Source organism: Chanodichthys erythropterus, chromosome 14 (assembly GCF_024489055.1).
Source record: "Chanodichthys erythropterus isolate Z2021 chromosome 14, ASM2448905v1, whole genome shotgun sequence".
Lineage (NCBI taxonomy): Eukaryota > Metazoa > Chordata > Actinopteri > Cypriniformes > Xenocyprididae > Chanodichthys > Chanodichthys erythropterus.
This window is the reverse complement of record NC_090234.1, coordinates 18,226,408-18,246,644: the sequence shown is the minus strand read 5'-3', so window position 1 is coordinate 18,246,644 and position 20,237 is coordinate 18,226,408. Positions and strand designations below refer to the sequence as shown.

Below are 20,237 nucleotides of genomic sequence, written 5' to 3'. Positions count from 1 at the left end.
AGGCTGTGCTCTGTGGCTAACGTCTAATTCTACACTGTTGGAGAGATTTATAAGAATGAAGTTGTGTTTATGAATTATACAGACTGTGTGTTTAATAATGAAAATAGCGATGGCTCTTGTCTCCGTGAATATAGTAAGAAACGATGGTAACTTTAACCACATTTAACAGTACATTAGCAACATTCTAACGAAACATTTAGAAAGACAATTTACAAATATCACTAAAAATATGATGATATCATGGATCATGTCAGTTATTATTGCTCCATCTGCCATTTTTCGCTATTGTTCTTGCTTGTTTACCTAGTCTGATGATTCAGCTGTGCACAGATCCAGACGTTAATACTGGCTGCCCTTGTCTAATGCGTCGAATGGGCTGGCATTATGCAAATATTGGGGGCGTACATATTAATGATCCCGACTGTTACGTAACAGTCAGTGTTATGTTGAGATCTGAGTGTTTTCCGGAAGTCTTTTAAACAAATGAGATTTACAAAAGAAGGAGGAAACAATGGAGTTTGAAACTCACTGTATGTCTTTTCCATGTACTGAACTCTTGTTATTCAACTATGCTGAGGTAAATTCAAATTCTGATTCTAGGGCACCTTTAAGGAATTACAAACATAGACAGATATTTTTACTTGGTAACACTTTAATTTAAGGTAGCATAGCTACACTTTACTACATGTACTTATTATAGTAATAACAGTAAATTCTGCATAATTACAAGTAACTAACCCCAAACCAAACTGTAACCATAACTCTATAGTAATTACGTGAAGTTAATTAATATAACTCAGTACTTATGTAACTACATCACCTTAAAGGTGCAATATGTAAGAATTTTGCAGTAAAATATCCTAAAACCACTAGGCCAGTGTTATATATTTTGCTCACTTGAGTACTACTGATTACTATTTGTAAATGGTTAGAAAATTGCAATTTTAACCAAGGCTTCGGGACGTGTGAGGAGTCGCCTGTCAATTGAGTCATACCCGCGTTATCCTCGGTTTCCAGTTTTATTTTGTAGAAACCATTGAAACACCAAAGATGCTCTAATATATTACATGTTTTAATAGACAATGGAATGTTACTGTTTTGATATATTTATAGACAGAAAACTAATTATTATTATATAGCTCAACACATTTATTCTTATTGCTTAAATCTAATTTCCTTGATTGTTTGCGAGTACCATGCTTTACCATGCCTCAGAGAAAAACACTATTTTGTAAAGTAGCTAACATAGCATAATCAGATGCAGCTTTATTTTTAGTAACAGTAATACAGAATTTTCTCCATCATACAACACGTTTTAAAATGAATTGCATGCCATTTATCTACACAAGCCATCCAACATTTAATATGATATTCTATCTTACATAATAAAAGTTCCGCTGCTTGTGGCGTGTGTTAAATTCGTCTCTCATTAACAATCGCTCCAGCTCCTCGTTCAGCTCCCACAACACTCAGTCCTGCTCTGCTTCATACTACAGTAATGTTAATAATCGCATAATAATCGCACATGTGTGTGTTTCTGTGTGTTTGTTGTTATCCTGTCTTGGAGTTTGTTGTGTGTGTGGTATTTATGTTCTGCAGGAACCTGCTGAAAACAAGTTTTATACTGAGTCAGGCCTGATTTTTTTTAATCCTTTCCTGCTTAAACATATCAATCAATCAATCAATCAATCAATCAATCAATCAATCAATCAATCAATCAATCAATCAATCAATCAATCAATCAATCAATCAATCAATCAATCAATCAATCAATCCATGAACATGATTTCTTCCCGGGTCCTATCCTGATTATTTTCCACCTGCTGTGAGGTGAAGACCACATGTCCCAAGATTCCACGCTCAAACTTGGCATCATCAAGCTACGCCTTTGTTTTGAATAGGCCTCTAGCGGACAGAAATTTCTACATATTGCACGTTTAATATAAAGTGTAACCATTTATTTTTAATTTGTTTTAATCCTTTTCAGCATGTGTCCTTTCAATCCTTTTCAGCAGTCTATTAGCAATGCAGTCTTGTTCATGTCATCCAGCTAATAACCATGAACATGAGACATTGTTCACAAACATTGTTTTTTTAAAGCAGTGTTCAATTGTAGATTTCTTTTTACAGGTTTAGCCCTTCTCCAGAACCTGCCACTATTACAACTAGAGGCTGGTTTCGCAGGAAGCCCGTCCACCGGCTGGCTGGAGCCCAGCGGACCAGCTACGACCTACGAGAACGCATCTGCATTGGCAGCATGACAGCCATGGAGACTGCGGTCTACCAGAAAGTACCTACGGACGAAGCAGAGGCTCAGATGCTTGCCAGCGCTGACCTGGACGACATGAAAAGTAAGCAAAAATTCAATTCTGAAGGAGTCGTGAAAATAGTAGGATGCTAATATGCAATTTTACCTGGCATTAATTTTGCCATTTCTACAAATATCAGATATTATATGTAGAATATTCTTATGCACAATTTCATATTTTATCAAATAAATCAATTATTGCTCACTATCCCCAAATACACCTGTCCTTAGAACAAAAAATTATCAACAAATAATGATTTGTCCTGTACATAGATTATCTTTATTTTGCATTCAGCTTTCAGAATTTGGAGGACACAAATTATTTTTTTTATAATAAAATAGGGGCCGTCAAAATTGCATGTTTTAAAAAAAAAAATATGTAATTAATAAATCTTTTTTGTTTCTTGTTTTATATTTTATATTATATTTTAATATAAAATATATTTTAGATACTTGAGAAGCAAGCATGAGATATTATATTACTTATTTTTAAAGAATATTTATTATGAGGGGTTTAATATGGAAGTTTGTTTCCGGCACTAAATAAAAAATAAAAAAAGCTAATTGTGACTTGTTATATCGCAGTTCTGACTTTTTTTTTCTCAGAATTGCGAGATTTAAACTCAGAGTTTAAATTCTGACTTTATATCATGCAATTCTGACTTTATATCATGCAATTCTGACTATATCATGCAATTCTGACTTTATATCATGCAATTCTGACTTTATATCTCACAATCCTGACTTTATATCATGCAATTCTGACTTTATATAATACAATCCTGACTTTATATCATGCAATTCTGACTTTGTATTACACAATCCTGACTTTATATCACACAATCCTGACTTTATATCACACAATCCTGACTTTATATCATGCAATTCTGACTTTATATCTCACAATCCTGACTTTATATCATGCAATTCTGACTTTATATCATGCAATTCTGACTTTATATCATGCAATTCTTACTTTATATCATGCAATTCTGACTTTATATCACACAATCCTGACTTTATATCACACAATCCTGACTTTATATCACACAATCCTGACTTTATATCATGCAATTCTGACTTTATATCTCACAATCCTGACTTTATATCATGCAATTCTGACTGTATATCATGCAATTCTGACTTTATATCATGCAATTCTGACTTTATATCATGCAATTCTGACTTTATATCACACAATCCTGACTTTATATCATGCAATTCTGACTTTATATCTCACAATCCTGACTTTATATCATGCAATTCTGACTGTATATCATGCAATTCTGACTTTATATCATGCAATTCTGACTTTATATCATGCAATTCTGACTTTATATCACACAATCCTGACTTTATATCACACAATCCTGACTTTATATCATGCAATTCTGACTTTATATCTCACAATCCTGACTTTATATCATGCAATTCTGACTGTATATCATGCAATTCTGACTTTATATCATGCAATTCTGACTTTATATCATGCAATTCTGACTTTATATCACACAATCCTGACTTTATATCATGCAATTCTGACTTTATATCATGCAATTCTGACTTTATATCACACAATCCTGACTTTATATCATGCAATTCTGACTTTATATCATGCAATTCTGACTTTATATCATGCAATTCTGACTCTATATCACACAATCCTGACTTTATATCATGCAATTCTGACTTTATATCATGCAATTCTGACTTTATATCACACAATCGTCTCGGTTACGTATGTAACCCTCGTTCCCTGAAGGAGGGAACGGAGACGTACGTCAGTAGTGACCGACGAATTGGGATATCGCTTAGAGAGCCCTATCATCTTCGTGTAAACTAAAACAAGCCAATGGAATTGGCGTGCGATATTTGCATAATGCGCACCGCCCCCGACAGGTGTATATAAATAGGAAGCAGATGCAATCGCACTCTGTTTTTCGCTGAGGAGACAACTGGTGTCCGCACTACAGCGAGGGTACAGAAACTGTGGCGACGGGACGTACGTCTCCGTTCCCTCCTTCAGGGAACGAGGGTTACATACGTAACCGAGACGTTCCCTTTCAGTCGGTCACGTTCGACGTACGTCAGTAGTGACCGACGAATTGGGATCCCAACTAAAGCGCCACAGTTACGAAACCCCTTCCAGTGCCCAGCGCAAGCTCAGCCGCCCATAGCACCGGCTGGCGGTGAAGGGGGCGAGCTTACACCGAGAGAGTCTACTGCTGTCTACCACTACCCACTAAGTAAACTAGACACACTGGGAAAGCGAACCCGAAGGGACGCTGCGGAGACCACTACCTACCCAACGGGGGAGGAGTTTACGTGGGAATACACATATGGACTGGCCCGGGGGGCAGTACGCATATGGAGTCCCTGGGATGGCTCCACCTGGTTAGTGGAGACTCATCTGACAGGTGACAGCAGAGCTGGCTCTGCTAAGGGAAAGACACGGACTCGGCCCGTAGGGAGTTTTAAACCGTGGAAAATACACATATGGGACCGCTCACGTAGAGGGGTCACGACATATGGGCCCCAGCCAACAGACAGCGTCAGCGACGGATGTAGGCCTGGCATCAGACACTCCGCAATGTCCGAGCCGAAGGGGGAGGCGGAGGAACTCGACAGGGTTCGCCAAGCGGGGAACGCGACTGGAGTGAAAGTATGCACGTATCCGGCCAGAGGCGGGAATGGCATTGCAAGCCGACACTTAGAGTGGGTACAACACGTCTACCGACTAGTGGATGCGAGTACACGCGAGGATACCGGCTCTACACGTAGGCTATAAAACCTAGCGAACGTGTTAGGTGTCGCCCAGCCCGCAGCTCTACAGATATCTGTCAGCGAGGCGCCATGAGCCAGCGCCCAGGAAGAGGCCACCCCTCTGGTGGAGTGGGCTCTCAACCCGAGCGGGCAAGGCACGCCCTGGGATTCGTACGCCAAGGCGATGGCATCCACTATCCAGTGGGCCATCCTCTGCTTGGAGACAGCCTTTCCCTTCTGCTGGCCTCCGTAACAGATGAAGAGCTGATCTGAGGTCCTAAAGCTTCGCGTTCTGTCCACGTAAACGCGCAGAGCGCGGACGGGACAGAGCAAAGCTAGGGCTGGGTCTGCCTCCTCCGAGGGCAGCGCTTGCAGGTTCACTACCTGATCTCTGAAGGGAGTGGTAGGAACCTTGGGCACGTATCCAGGCCGGGGTCTCAGGATGACGTGAGAAGCACCGGGCCCGAATTCTAGGCACGTTTCGTCGACCGAAAATGCATGCAGATCCCCTACCCTCTTCAGGGAAGCCAATGCAACCAGAAGAACCGTCTTAAGAGACATTAGTTTCAGGTCGACTGATTGCAAAGGTTCAAAGGGATGACCCCGGAGAGCTGTGAGAACCAGGGTCAAATCCCAAGAGGGTACGGAGGAAGGGCGAGGAGGATTCAGTCTCCTGGCCCCCCTCAGGAATCTGACGATCAGATCGTGTTTCCCCAGGGACTTACCCTCAACTGCATGGTGATGTGCGGCAATGGCGGCAACATACACCTTGAGGGTGGAGGGAGACAGCCTTCGCTCCAACCCATCTTGCAGAAAGGAAAGCACGGATCCGACCGAACATGATCGGGGGTCCTCTCGGCGAGAGGCGCACCATTCGACGAACAGGTTCCAATTCAGCGCGTAGAGATTCCTAGTGGAAGGAGCTCTAGCGGAAGTGATGGTGTCTACGACCGCTTGCGGGAGAACACTCAGAACCTCCGCATCCCGTCCAGGGACCACACGTGGAGGTTCCACAGATCGGGAGGCGGGTGCCACAGGGTGCCCCGTCTCTGAGTCAGGGTGTCCTTCCTCAGAGGAATCGGCCAGGGAGGTGCTGTCACGAGGAGAATGAGGTCTGAGAATCAGGTCCGAGTGGGCCAGTACGGAGCCACTAACAGAACCTGCTCCCCGTCCTCCCTGACCTTGCACATGAATAGTGCGAGAAGGCTCACTGGGGGAAGCGCATGTTTGCGCAGACCCGGGGGCCAGCTGTGTGCCAGGGCATCCGTGCCGAGCGTGCCGCCGGTCAGGGAATAAAACCACTGGCGGAGGGCAGTTTCCGGGGAGGCAAGCAGGACTACCTGGGCCTCGCCGAACCGCTGCCAAATCAGCTGGACCGCCTGGGGGTGGAGCCGCCACTCGCCCGCAAGTAGATGCTGCCGTGACAGCTCGTCGGCTGCACGGTTGAGCACACCTGAGACACGAGTGGCCCGAAGGGACCTCAGATCCTTCTGACTCCACAACAAGAGATGGCGGGCGAGTTGCAACATGCGACGGAAGCGTAGACCACCTTGACGGTAGGTGTACGCAACGGCCGCAATGCTTAGTGAGCGGACTAGAACGTGCTTGCCTGACAACAGCTCCTTGAAGCGGGCCAGCGCAAGACGAACCGCTAGCAACTCGAGGCAATTGGTATGCCAATGCAGCTGAGGCCCCGTCCAAAGACCTGTCACTGCATGCCCGTTGTACGTGGCCCCCATCCCGTGGCAGAGACATCTGTGGAGACCACAGCGTGCCTGGACACTCGTTCGAGGGGTACTCCGGCCCACAGGAACGAAGGGTCCAACCACCGGATAAGGGTGCGACGGCAGCTCGGTGTCACGGGGACACGGAGCGTGCCGCACTGCCACGCCCATCTCGGGACCCGGCCGCGGAACCAGTGTTGAAGCGGTCTCATATGAAGCAATCCGAGCGGCGTTACCGCGGCTGCAGATGCCATATGCCCCAGGAGCCTCTGAAAATCTTTCAGTGGAGCCGCTGTCCTGCACTTGAGCGAGCTCAGGCAGTTCAACACCGACTGGACGCGCACCTCGGTGAGACGCGCAGTCCGTGCGACCGAGTCTAGCTCGAGACCGAAACAAGAGATTCTCTACCCGGGGGCGAGTTTGCTCTTGTCCCAGTTGACCTGAAGACCCAACCGGTTGGGAGCTACAACCATGTCGGGTAGGACTTTGTACTGACATGCCCGACCCTCGAACGCAGACCGACCTAGGAAGGGTCTGTGTCGAGGCAGAATCGAGACATGAAAGTATGCGTCCTTCAGGTCTATTGCTGCAAACCAATCCTGGGGACGGTCCAGGATTAGCCGTAGCCCACCGCCCTTTTACGGTACAATGAAGTAGGGGCTGTAAAACCCCGACTTCATATCGGCTGGAGGGACCGGCTTGATTGTGCCCTTCGCCAGGAGGACAGCAATCTCCACCCGGAGAACAGGAGCACTGTCCAACGACATCGGAGTGAAGTGGACAGCCCTGAAGACCGGGGGACGCCGGGCGAACTGAATCGCATAGCCGAGTCTGATAGTACGAATGAGCCAACTGGACAGGCTGGGGAGCGTGCTCCATGCTTCCAGACACTGAGCCAGCAGGACCAAAGGCACCACAGACGCACCGGGGGTGGGGCAGCAAGGCAGAGAGGGACCCGACCCGGACGGCTTGGGGGCGGCCCGGAGTGGGGTCAGACTCTGCGAGGCAGCAGTGTGCATGGGAGACGGCGCACGGGACGCGGTCTGCACCATCACACTGCCACCTGCTGGCGAATGGGGAGGGAGCTGACAGCAGCGAGGCGGAGCCTGGCACACTGGCAGACACCCCCTGTTGTGACCTGGAGTTTGAGGAAACTGCTCCTTTTGTGGCAAAGTGGGTACCGCTGGACTCCGGAGAGCCAGCGGCGGTAGATGGACAGCCGCCACAAAATCCCCCCGGCCCTCCTCCGGGGGTGGGAGAGCAGATGGAATACTCTCCCAAAGGGCAGGAACCTTCCGCTCCAGGTCGCCCGTCTCAGGGCCGAGTTTTCCCCGACCGCTTGCCACCTGGCTGGCAGAGACGGGCTGGGCACCACGTCCGCGCCCGGCACCCTGCTGTTTGGCTGGTGTAGGCTGCTGCTTTGCCAACTTAGCAGGGGCGGAGGAAGACGCAGGCGGGCGCCCTCGGCGACGAGCGGGCTGAGGCTGAGCCACGGGCGGCTGGGTGGAGGCAGCAGCGGACCGCCGTGGCATGACATGTCTGATAGCCTCAGCCTGCTTCTGTGCAGCGGAGGACTGTTGGGCACAGCTCTCCACCGCGTCGCCGAAAAGGCCGACCGGAGACACGGGGGAATCCAGGAACCGATGTTTGTCGGTCTCCCTCATGTCTGCCAAGGTCAGCCAGAGGTGGCGTTGCTGGGCTACCAGAGTAGACATCGCCTGGCCAACAGAACGCGCTGTCACTTTCGTTGCCCGGAGGGCAAGGTCAGTGGCAGCGCGCAGCTCCCCAAGCAGCTGTTGGTCAGGACCTTCCTGGGGCATCTGCGACAGCGCTTTTGCCTGATAGACCTGCAAAAGGGCCACCGCGTGCAGGGCAGAGGCAGCCTGCCCACAGGCACTGTAAGCTTTCTCAGTCAGACCGGCTGAGAATTCACAGGCCTGGGACGGGAGACGCGGCTCACCGCGCCAGCCAGCGGCCGTTGGACACAACTGCGTCGCAACAGACCGCTCGACTGGCGGGATCTTCGCGTACCCCCTGGCTAGCCCGCCGTCCAGGGAGGTGAAGGCGGACGAGGGACCAGGCCCTGTACGAGCCCCAAGCGGAGCTTGCCAAGACCTGGTCACCTCATCGTGTACTTCCGGGAAGAAAGGCATTGGGGGGGGACGCTGGATTTGACCAGCGTGACCCCCCGCCAAGTACCAATCGTCCAACCGAGATGGGCCGGGACAGGGTGGAGGGTTCCACTCAAGCCCGACGCACAAGGCGGCCCGGGAGAGCACAGCCGTAAGCTCGGGATCCGACTCGGGCAACGCTACCGTCCCGGGCGGCAGCGCGTCCGAATCCTCCCCCGAGGACTCAGGCTCACCTTCCGATGCAGCGATCGACATCTGATCCGCCGCCGGCACACCAAAGGTAACGGCTGGACAGTCCGTAGAGGGCCCAGCGGAAACCAACGGTGGCACGATGGGTTGCGGTGCTGATGAGGCGGCAGGGGCCCGAGGAGCGTTTCCGCTCGGCGGGGAAGCCCTGACCGTAATCCTCCGGTCACCCTTCCTATACAGCGCCGTACCGTCATTCCGGTTCCCGGGGCCGGAAAAAACGGTCGTACGCGGCATAGGAGAGGGGACCCCCGCTTCCTGAGACTTCAGGAAGGAGAGTCTCGACCTCAGCATCGCGATAGTCATGTTCCCGCAATGGGAACATGAACCATCCACAAAAGCTGCTTCAGCGTGCAGAATGCCCAAACACGAGATGCAACGATTGTGCCCATCAGCAGGGACCAGGGAACGACCGCACCCATTAACGCACAGACGAAATGACATACTGTCAGGGTTCGTCTGTAAAGCTCTTTTAGAAGGGGAAGTCAACTCACTCGTGCTGAAGCACCCAGGGAGCGACGCGATGTGTCAGGTACACCACTCCCTGACACACCGAGGAACCGGCCCAAATCGCTACACACGCACACACTCTTTGTGTTGCTGTGAAAACAGCAGTTTTCGAGCTTATAGCTCAGCTCCTCGGAGACTCGCGACCTCGCTGAACGTGCCCTTTCACCAGCACTGAAAGCTCGCTGTAAATCCTCTTCTGAGGCAATGTTTTAGAATAAAACAAACGAAGAAAGGAGTCTTCTAAAACAGGACACCAGTGAATGGCTCCGAAGCGAAAGACAGAGTGCGATTGCATCTGCTTCCTATTTATATACACCTGTCGGGGGCGGTGCGCATTATGCAAATATCGCACGCCAATTCCATTGGCTTGTTTTAGTTTACACGAAGATGATAGGGCTCTCTAAGCGATATCCCAATTCGTCGGTCACTACTGACGTACGTCGAACGTGACCGACTGAAAGGGAACCTGACTTTATATCATGCAATTCTGACTTTATATCATGCAATTCTGACGTTATATCATGCAATTCTGACTCTATATCACACAATCCTGACTTTATATCATGCAATTCTGACTTTATATCATGCAATTCTGACTTTATATCACACAATCCTGACTTTATATCATGCAATTCTGACTTTATATCATGCAATTCCGACTTTATATCACACAATCCTGACTTTATATCATGCAATTCTGACTTTATATCATGCAATTCTGACTTTATATCATGCAATTCTGACTTTATATCACACAATCCTGACTTTATATCATGCAATTCTGACTTTATATCACACAATCCTGACTTTATATCATGCAATTCTGACTTTATATCATGCAATTCTGACTTTATATCACACAATCCTGACTTTATATCATGCACTTCTGACTTTATATCATGCAATTATGACTTTATATCATTCAATTCTGACTTTATATCATGCAATTCTGACTTTATATCACACAATCCTGACTGTATATCATGCAATCCTGACTTTATATCATGCAATTCTGACTTTATATCATGCAATTATGACTTTATATCACACAATCCTGACTTTATATCATGCACTTCTGACTTTATATCATGCAATTATGACTTTATATCATTCAATTCTGACTTTATATCATGCAATTCTGACTTTATATCACACAATCCTGACTTTATATCATGCAATTCTGACTTTATATCATGCAATTCTGACTTTATATAATACAATCCTGACTTTATATCATGCAATTCTGACTTTGTATTACACAATCCTGACTTTATATCACACAATCCTGACTTAATATCACACAATCCTGACTTTATATCATGCAATTCTGACTTTATATCTCACAATCCTGACTTTATATCATGCAATTCTGACTTTATATCATGCAATTCTTACTTTATATCATGCACTTCTGACTTTATATCATGCAATTCTGACTTTATATCACACAATCCTGACTTTATATCATGCAATTCTGACTTTATATCATGCAATTCTGACTTTATATCACACAATCCTGACTTTATATCATGCAATTCTGACTTTATATCATGCAATTCTGACTTTATATCATGCAATTTTGACTCTATATCACACAATCCTGACTTTATATCATGCAATTCTGACTTTATATCATGCAATTCTGACTTTATATCACACAATCCTGACTTTATATCATGCAATTCTGACTTTATATCATGCAATTCTGACTTTATATCATGCAATTCTGACTTTATATCATGCAATTCTGACTCTATATCACACAATCCTGACTTTATATCATGCAATTCTGACTTTATATCATGCAATTCTGACTTTATATCACACAATCCTGACTTTATATCATGCAATTCTGACTTTATATCATGCAATTCCGACTTTATATCACACAATCCTGACTTTATATCATGCAATTCTGACTTTATATCATGCAATTCTGACTTTATATCATGCAATTCTGACTTTATATCATGCAATTCTGACTTTATATCACACAATCCTGACTTTATATCATGCAATTCTGACTTTATATCACACAATCCTGACTTTATATCATGCAATTCTGACTTTATATCATGCAATTATGACTTTATATCACACAATCCTGACTTTATATCATGCACTTCTGACTTTATATCATGCAATTCTGACTTTATATCATTCAATTCTGACTTTATATCATGCAATTCTGACTTTATATCACACAATCCTGACTGTATATCATGCAATTCTGAGTTTATATCATGCAATTCTTACTTTATATCACACAATCCTGACTTTATATCATGCAATTCTGACTTTATATCACACAATCCTGACTTTATATCATGCAATTCTGACTTTATATCATGCAATTCTGACTTTATAACTCACAATTTTGATTTTATATCATGCAATTCTGACTTTATATCTCACAATCCTGACTTTATATCATGCAATTCTGACTTTATATCATGCAATTCTGACTTTATATCATGCAATTCTGACTTTATATCATGCAATCCTGACTTTATATCATGCAATTCTGACTTTATATCACACAATCCTGACTTTATATAATGCAATTCTGACTTTATATCATGCAATTCTGACTTTATATCATGCAATCCTGACTTTATATCATGCAATTCTGACTTTATATCACACAATCCTGACTGTATATCATGCAATTCTGACTTTATATCATGCAATTCTGACTTTATATCATGCAATTCTGACTTTATAACATGCAATTCCGACTTTATATCACACAATCCTGACTTTATATCATGCAATTCCGACTTTATATCATGCAATTCTGACTTTATATCACACAATCCTGACTTTATATCATGCAATTCTGACTTTATATCATGCAATTCTGACTTCATATCACACAATCCTGACTTTATATCATGCAATTCTGACTTTATATCATGCAATTCTGACTTTATATCATGCAATTCTGACTCTATATCACACAATCCTGACTTTATATCATGCAATTCTGACTTTATATCATGCAATTCTGACTTTATATCACACAATCCTGACTTTATATCATGCAATTCTGACTTTATATCATGCAATTCTGACGTTATATCATGCAATTCTGACTCTATATCACACAATCCTGACTTTATATCATGCAATTCTGACTTTATATCATGCAATTCTGACTTTATATCACACAATCCTGACTTTATATCATGCAATTCTGACTTTATATCATGCAATTCCGACTTTATATCACACAATCCTGACTTTATATCATGCAATTCTGACTTTATATCATGCAATTCTGACTTTATATCATGCAATTCTGACTTTATATCACACAATCCTGACTTTATATCTTGCAATTCTGACTTTATATCACACAATCCTGACTTTATATCATGCAATTCTGACTTTATATCATGCAATTCTGACTTTATATCACACAATCCTGACTTTATATCATGCACTTCTGACTTTATATCATGCAATTATGACTTTATATCATTCAATTCTGACTTTATATCATGCAATTCTGACTTTATATCACACAATCCTGACTGTATATCATGCAATCCTGACTTTATATCATGCAATTATGACTTTATATCACACAATCCTGACTTTATATCATGCACTTCTGACTTTATATCATGCACTTCTGACTTTATATCATGCAATTATGACTTTATATCATTCAATTCTGACTTTATATCATGCAATTCTGACTTTATATCACACAATCCTGACTTTATATCATGCAATTCTGACTTTATATCATGCAATTCTGACTTTATATAATACAATCCTGACTTTATATCATGCAATTCTGACTTTGTATTACACAATCCTGACTTTATATCACACAATCCTGACTTAATATCACACAATCCTGACTTTATATCATGCAATTCTGACTTTATATCTCACAATCCTGACTTTATATCATGCAATTCTGACTTTATATCATGCAATTCTTACTTTATATCATGCACTTCTGACTTTATATCATGCAATTCTGACTTTATATCACACAATCCTGACTTTATATCATGCAATTCTGACTTTATATCATGCAATTCTGACTTTATATCACACAATCCTGACTTTATATCATGCAATTCTGACTTTATATCATGCAATTCTGACTTTATATCATGCAATTTTGACTCTATATCACACAATCCTGACTTTATATCATGCAATTCTGACTTTATATCATGCAATTCTGACTTTATATCACACAATCCTGACTTTATATCATGCAATTCTGACTTTATATCATGCAATTCTGACTTTATATCATGCAATTCTGACTTTATATCATGCAATTCTGACTCTATATCACACAATCCTGACTTTATATCATGCAATTCTGACTTTATATCATGCAATTCTGACTTTATATCACACAATCCTGACTTTATATCATGCAATTCTGACTTTATATCATGCAATTCCGACTTTATATCACACAATCCTGACTTTATATCATGCAATTCTGACTTTATATCATGCAATTCTGACTTTATATCATGCAATTCTGACTTTATATCATGCAATTCTGACTTTATATCACACAATCCTGACTTTATATCATGCAATTCTGACTTTATATCACACAATCCTGACTTTATATCATGCAATTCTGACTTTATATCATGCAATTATGACTTTATATCACACAATCCTGACTTTATATCATGCACTTCTGACTTTATATCATGCAATTCTGACTTTATATCATTCAATTCTGACTTTATATCATGCAATTCTGACTTTATATCACACAATCCTGACTGTATATCATGCAATTCTGAGTTTATATCATGCAATTCTTACTTTATATCACACAATCCTGACTTTATATCATGCAATTCTGACTTTATATCACACAATCCTGACTTTATATCATGCAATTCTGACTTTATATCATGCAATTCTGACTTTATAACTCACAATTTTGATTTTATATCATGCAATTCTGACTTTATATCTCACAATCCTGACTTTATATCATGCAATTCTGACTTTATATCATGCAATTCTGACTTTATATCATGCAATTCTGACTTTATATCATGCAATCCTGACTTTATATCATGCAATTCTGACTTTATATCACACAATCCTGACTTTATATAATGCAATTCTGACTTTATATCATGCAATTCTGACTTTATATCATGCAATCCTGACTTTATATCATGCAATTCTGACTTTATATCACACAATCCTGACTGTATATCATGCAATTCTGACTTTATATCATGCAATTCTGACTTTATATCATGCAATTCTGACTTTATAACATGCAATTCCGACTTTATATCACACAATCCTGACTTTATATCATGCAATTCCGACTTTATATCATGCAATTCTGACTTTATATCATGCAATTCTGACTTTATAACATGCAATTCCGACTTTATATCACACAATCCTGACTTTATATCATGCAATTCCGACTTTATATCATGCAATTCTGACTTTATATCACACAATCCTGACTTTATATCATGCAATTCTGACTTTATATCATGCAATTCTGACTTTATATCACACAATCCTGACTTTATATCATGCAATTCTGACTTTATATCATGCAATTCTGACTTTATATCATGCAATTCTGACTCTATATCACACAATCCTGACTTTATATCATGCAATTCTGACTTTATATCATGCAATTCTGACTTTATATCACACAATCCTGACTTTATATCATGCAATTCTGACTTTATATCATGCAATTCTGACGTTATATCATGCAATTCTGACTCTATATCACACAATCCTGACTTTATATCATGCAATTCTGACTTTATATCATGCAATTCTGACTTTATATCACACAATCCTGACTTTATATCATGCAATTCTGACTTTATATCATGCAATTCTGACTTTATATCACACAATCCTGACTTTATATCATGCAATTCTGACTTTATATCATGCAATTCTGACTTTATATCATGCAATTCTGACTTTATATCATGCAATTCTGACTTAATATCATGCAATTCTGACTTTATATCATGCAATTCTTACTTTATATCACACAATCCTGACTTTATATCATGCAATTCTGACTTTATATCACACCATCCTGACTTTATATCATGCAATTCTGACTTTATAACTCACAATTTTGATTTTATATCATGCAATTCTGACTTTATATCTCACAATCCTGACTTTATATCATGCAATTCTGACTTTATATCACACAATCCTGACAGTATATCATGCAATCCTGACTTTATATCATGCAATTCTGACTTTATAACTCACAATCCTGACTTTATATCAAGCAATTCTGACTTTAATTCTTGCAATTCTGACTTTATATCACACAATTCTGACTTTATATCATGCAATTCTGACTTTATATCATGCAATTCTGACTTTATATCATGCAATTCTGACTTTATATCACGCAATCCTGACTTTATATCATGCAATTCTGACTTTATATCACACAATCCTGACTTTATATCAAGCAATTCTGACTTTATATCATGCAATTCTGACTTTATATCATGCAATCCTGACTTTATATCATGCAATTCTGACTTTATATCACACAATCCTGACTTTATATAATGCAATCCTGACTGTATATCATGCAATTCTGACTTTATATCATGCAATTCTGACTTTATAACATGCAATTCTGACTTTATATCACACAATCCTGACTTTATATCATGCAATTCTGACTTTATATCACACAATCCTGACTTTATATCATGCAATTCTGACTTTATATCATGCAATTCTGACTTTATATCATGCAATTCTGACTTTATATCACACAATCCTGACTGTATATCATGCAATTCTGACTTTATATCATGCAATCCTGACCTTATAACTCACAATTTTGATTTTATATCAAGCAATTCTGACTTTAATTCTTGCAATTCTGATTTTATATCACACAATTCTGACTTTATGTCATGCAATTCTGACTTTATATTACGCAATTCTAACTTTATAACTCGCAATTGTGAGTTTATATCTTGCAATTCTGAGAAATAAATGTCAGATCTGTGGAAAAAAGCAAATGCCTTTTTTATTTTTTATTTCATGGCGGAAACAAGCTTCCATAGTTTAGACAATACACATGAAATCATTAAATATAATGATTATAATAACATTTTTATATTTTATAAATATTTTATAACTATATAAAATAGTTTTTTTTGTACTGTAGTGAGCATAAACCTTTCGTAGATGACTAGTTTAAGCAAGAAAGCTTTATTTCATGGTCGTGGTCAGGGTTTATTTTCTGATATCAACAGGCTGACTCTATGATTATTCCTTATATCTTATGCATATTCAGTGCAGTGATTAATTAAGAAAGATCATTTTTATCATCTTATTTAAGGTTTTATTTAAGGTTTTATCTATTATTTTTTCCTGGATTCTGCAAGGGGTCTGTAAATTCATGAGCACAACTGTGAACTTTCATTTTTTTAGTCCTGTAGCCTTTTGTCCCATGTCTCAAGAATTAGTGCAGTTACTGATTCGAGTTACTGTAGCCACGATGATTAAAACACAGATTAAAGCAGACAAGTTGCATGTTGTTGCGGTCATTCGATCTTAATTGAAATCAATGCAGTAACTCAAACAAAATTAGATAGGCGTGTTTGATTTCATGTGTCATTGGAGCCACACCAATGACCGAGTCTCAGGCCGATGGTTTAACTTGATCTTGACAAGCCAAAGCCCGTAGTCCCTCCAAATGCTCATTAAAATCTCTAGAGGAGGGGAGTGATGACAGGGAGTGTTTGTATAGTGGACTTAGAGGTCCGCATTGGCAAGCTTTCTGGTAAGTTTTGGGGCGCTGGGGTATTCGTGTCCATACTCATAAATGTGTTTTGGTGGAAAGCAAAGCAGCAGGATCATTGGCTGGCCATGGTCAGAACTTGGCCTGCCCTCTCCTCCCTTTCCCACAGTTGTAAACAAGCCTTTGAGATGTTCAGATGTGGTCAGGGTCACTGGATGTACGCCATGCACCAGAGTGCTTCCCGTTGTTTTTACATTAATGATTATCCTTAATAAAGTAAGCTCAACAGATTACAGGGTATGACAGCCCAAGAATACTACTGCTTCCTTAAAAAACCTTGCAAGAGTGTAATTGGCACTTTCCACAAATAGAATGTCCCATTACTTTTTTAAAGAAGTATTATAAAGACAAATCCCATGTTTGATTTTTTTTGGTTGGGAGAAATGTTAAATAAACTGTTATTTAAGATAAAATTAACATAACATAAAAAATGGTCATAATTTGTCATAATTTAGAAATAAAAGTCATTTTTCCTACCCTAATTTTAGCCCTCTGATTTGAACGCTCTGTTTTTTTGTATGTTCATATTTGTCAACACACATTTACACATTTTGTCTTCTGTGAGGCTTCAGTGTAAACGCCCACTGATTGGCTAACATTTTTGCATATGGAAATAGATAAGTATTACATGTGGCACTCTCTCGAAAACTTTTAGCAGGTTTTTACTATTACAGCTCCCAAGGTTAACTAACCGTGAAAAGATTATAGCATTACATTTAGATCTATGGCATTATATTTAGATTGTGGCATGAAAGGTTGCAATGATGAAGATTGTAGCCAATCACAGACATTTTGAGTGCATGAAAGCAGTGATCTTGTCATTGCAACTCAACTTCTGCACACTAATGAACGCTTTCATGATAACTAACTGTGCAAACATGATGTAAATAAGAGATTATAGTATGATGACCTCTTACGTGTCAAAAGCTCAATGAAAATTTGATTTCTCAGTTCATGCCCCTTTTAAATGTCTCTCGAAAGAAGTGTTGACCCCAATTGCTAAGCTTAACTTTTCAACTCGGTTATTTTATTTTGGGAAACTTTTACTTCACTACATTCCAAACCATAATATCATATTTTTTACTCCACTACATTTCATAAAAACATGTCATTTCTCATTATTTTGAAGTGTAGAAATCATTACCAATCTGTTCTTGTGTCAACAACTCACTGATTCAAATGACCCGGTCAGAGCGAATCTTCAGTTAACAATTCACTGAGTTCACAAGTCTGTCTGACTCAAAATGTGCCAAGAACAGGAGATCCCCGGAGCTGGAGTGCGTGTGTGACTGATGGGGAGAAAAGTAGTAGGTAATTATCAGTGTTTGACAAGTTTTGGTAGTAAAATAAAACATTTTCTTACTTGTAGATCAATACATATTTTGTGTGTGAGTGTGTATATATAAATATATATAAATATAAATATATATATATATATATATATACAGGGTGCAGTTTGTAGGGGGGGGGGGGGGGGGCTCCCCCTTCTGGTCTATGTGTCCCTGCCTCTGCTGAATTATTTCAGCAGAAAAATATCCCCTCTGGATGATGCTACTCCACAAACCACCAACACAGCATATAAAATACCAAAAAATAAAAATCTTTTTTTTTTTTTAAACATCGCCAAGTAAAACGCTGATATAAAGAACTGTCTCTTTACAACCACAACAAACGGGACACTTTTCAGATGCGCATTCCGCCAGGCGCAAGTCAAATGAGTGGAAAAGGTGCAGGTGGCGACAAGGGAGCTTCAGTTGAACAACAGGGAACTGCGGTCAGATGAGATGTTGTCAGGCTATGTCAGTAAAACTAAGAAAAATTAACATGACTGTTCAATCAGCCGTTATACTGTGCTCGTGGCGCACACCCAAGAATTGCAAGCACAAATGCGCCGGCGCTGCATAATTACTTTATTATTGCTTACATAAAGCGCAAAAGAAACTACGAGCATGCACCATCGTTGTTCTGTTGTAAATTAAGTCATGAAATTACCAAACATGCGATTAAAGCTGCCTCAAAACTGTGCATACATGTATTTGTTGACATGGTTTTAAATCTATTGTTATCCAGTTTGTTGGCCTTAAAACGTCTTAAAAATGCACATATGTACACCAGGGAAATCAAAATTTTAGGAAGGGAAGGAGCATGCCCTCCTAGATAACTACATTTTCTGACCTCGGTAATTATGAAACCCTGTGTACGGCCCAGATTATATCCTATCGAATGAAATCTGAGTTAAACGTGTATTTCTCCAAATGTGCACACATTTGGAATAAAAGATTGTATGCACTGTGATCAAAAATAAATGGGAGCAAACGCTATTGAATGTAAAGGTTTGTGTCTCGTTATTCTATTAATAACTACTGATTGATTTTGCATAGAAGTACTTAATACTAACATTTTAACATTTTAGTCTCCTAACCTTGGATAGAAGACCTTTGATTAAAAAAGATTTTAAAAAACAAGTTTAAGATTCTATTTAAAGTGCACATTAGTAATTTTTTTCATTACAGTGTTTTTATGTTAGGGAACTTCACAGATCTCAAAAGTCATTCAGGGTCTGGAAGGATCCCTGAAGATGTGCTTCACATGACTGTTTTCTTAGAAGCAGCGTTGTAAAGTTCTTCCTGACGTAAGGGGTTTGATTTAAATGGGCTCCCATGCTCCAGTTGGCCTCCCAGCTGTTCCTCTGTGTGTCATGTGGTGATTTTTAA

General features: G+C 40.7%; 1 protein-coding gene across 1 annotated transcript in view; it reads left to right on the top strand.

Moving 5' to 3' along the window:
- Window positions 1-20,237, top strand: part of slc4a3 (solute carrier family 4 member 3) — an 89,549-nt gene that overhangs the window by 38,663 nt on the left and 30,649 nt on the right. Inside the window, exon 5 of the mRNA XM_067410450.1 lies at window positions 2,131-2,351. Coding sequence (XP_067266551.1) covers window positions 2,131-2,351 — 221 coding nt within the window. The remainder of the gene's footprint in view (window positions 1-2,130; window positions 2,352-20,237) is intronic.